The 566-nt window shown below is 46.1% G+C and overlaps 1 protein-coding gene across 1 annotated transcript; it reads left to right on the forward strand.

Annotated features, from left to right (window-relative positions):
- Positions 1-6: 6 nt before the first annotated feature.
- On the forward strand, positions 7-492 carry LOC117799000 (60S ribosomal protein L9-like; the record flags this gene model as incomplete). Its single annotated transcript, XM_034651458.1, has 1 exon — positions 7-492. A coding segment is annotated over one exon (486 nt), but the record flags the coding sequence as incomplete, so codon positions are not given.
- Positions 493-566: the final 74 nt, after the last annotated feature.

Below are 566 nucleotides of genomic sequence, written 5' to 3' on the forward strand. Positions count from 1 at the left end.
CCAAGGGGAAGTCTACGTCGGGACTTTAACCACATCAATGTAGAGCTCTGTCTGATGGGCAAGAAGCACCGGAAGCTGCGTGTGGACAAATGGTGGGGTAATCGCAAGGAGCTGGCCACAGTACGCACGATCTGCAGCCATGTGCAAAACATGATCAAGGGTGTCACATTGGGCTTTCGTTACAAGATGAGGTCTGTGTACGCTCACTTTCCCATTAACGTAGTTATTCAGGAGACTGGCACACTCGTTGAAATCCGTAACTTCTTGGGAGAGAAGTACATCCGCAGAGTGCGCATGAGGCAAGGCGTTAACTGTGCAGTTTCTCAAGCCCAGAAAGATGAACTGATTCTTGAAGGAAATGACATTGAACTGGTATCTAATTCAGCTGCCTTGATCCAGCAGGCCACCACTGTAAAGAACAAGGATATAAGAAAGTTCTTGGATGGCATTTACGTCTCGGAGAAAGGAACTGTACAGCAGTTGGAAGAGTAGGCTTGGTATTTCCTGCCATCTTGAAGCATTTCTGTAAATACTGATTAAGTGACAGATTGGTATAAAAGCTGAAA

Source organism: Ailuropoda melanoleuca, unplaced genomic scaffold, assembly GCF_002007445.2.
Source record: "Ailuropoda melanoleuca isolate Jingjing unplaced genomic scaffold, ASM200744v2 unplaced-scaffold39842, whole genome shotgun sequence".
Classification (NCBI taxonomy): domain Eukaryota; kingdom Metazoa; phylum Chordata; class Mammalia; order Carnivora; family Ursidae; genus Ailuropoda; species Ailuropoda melanoleuca.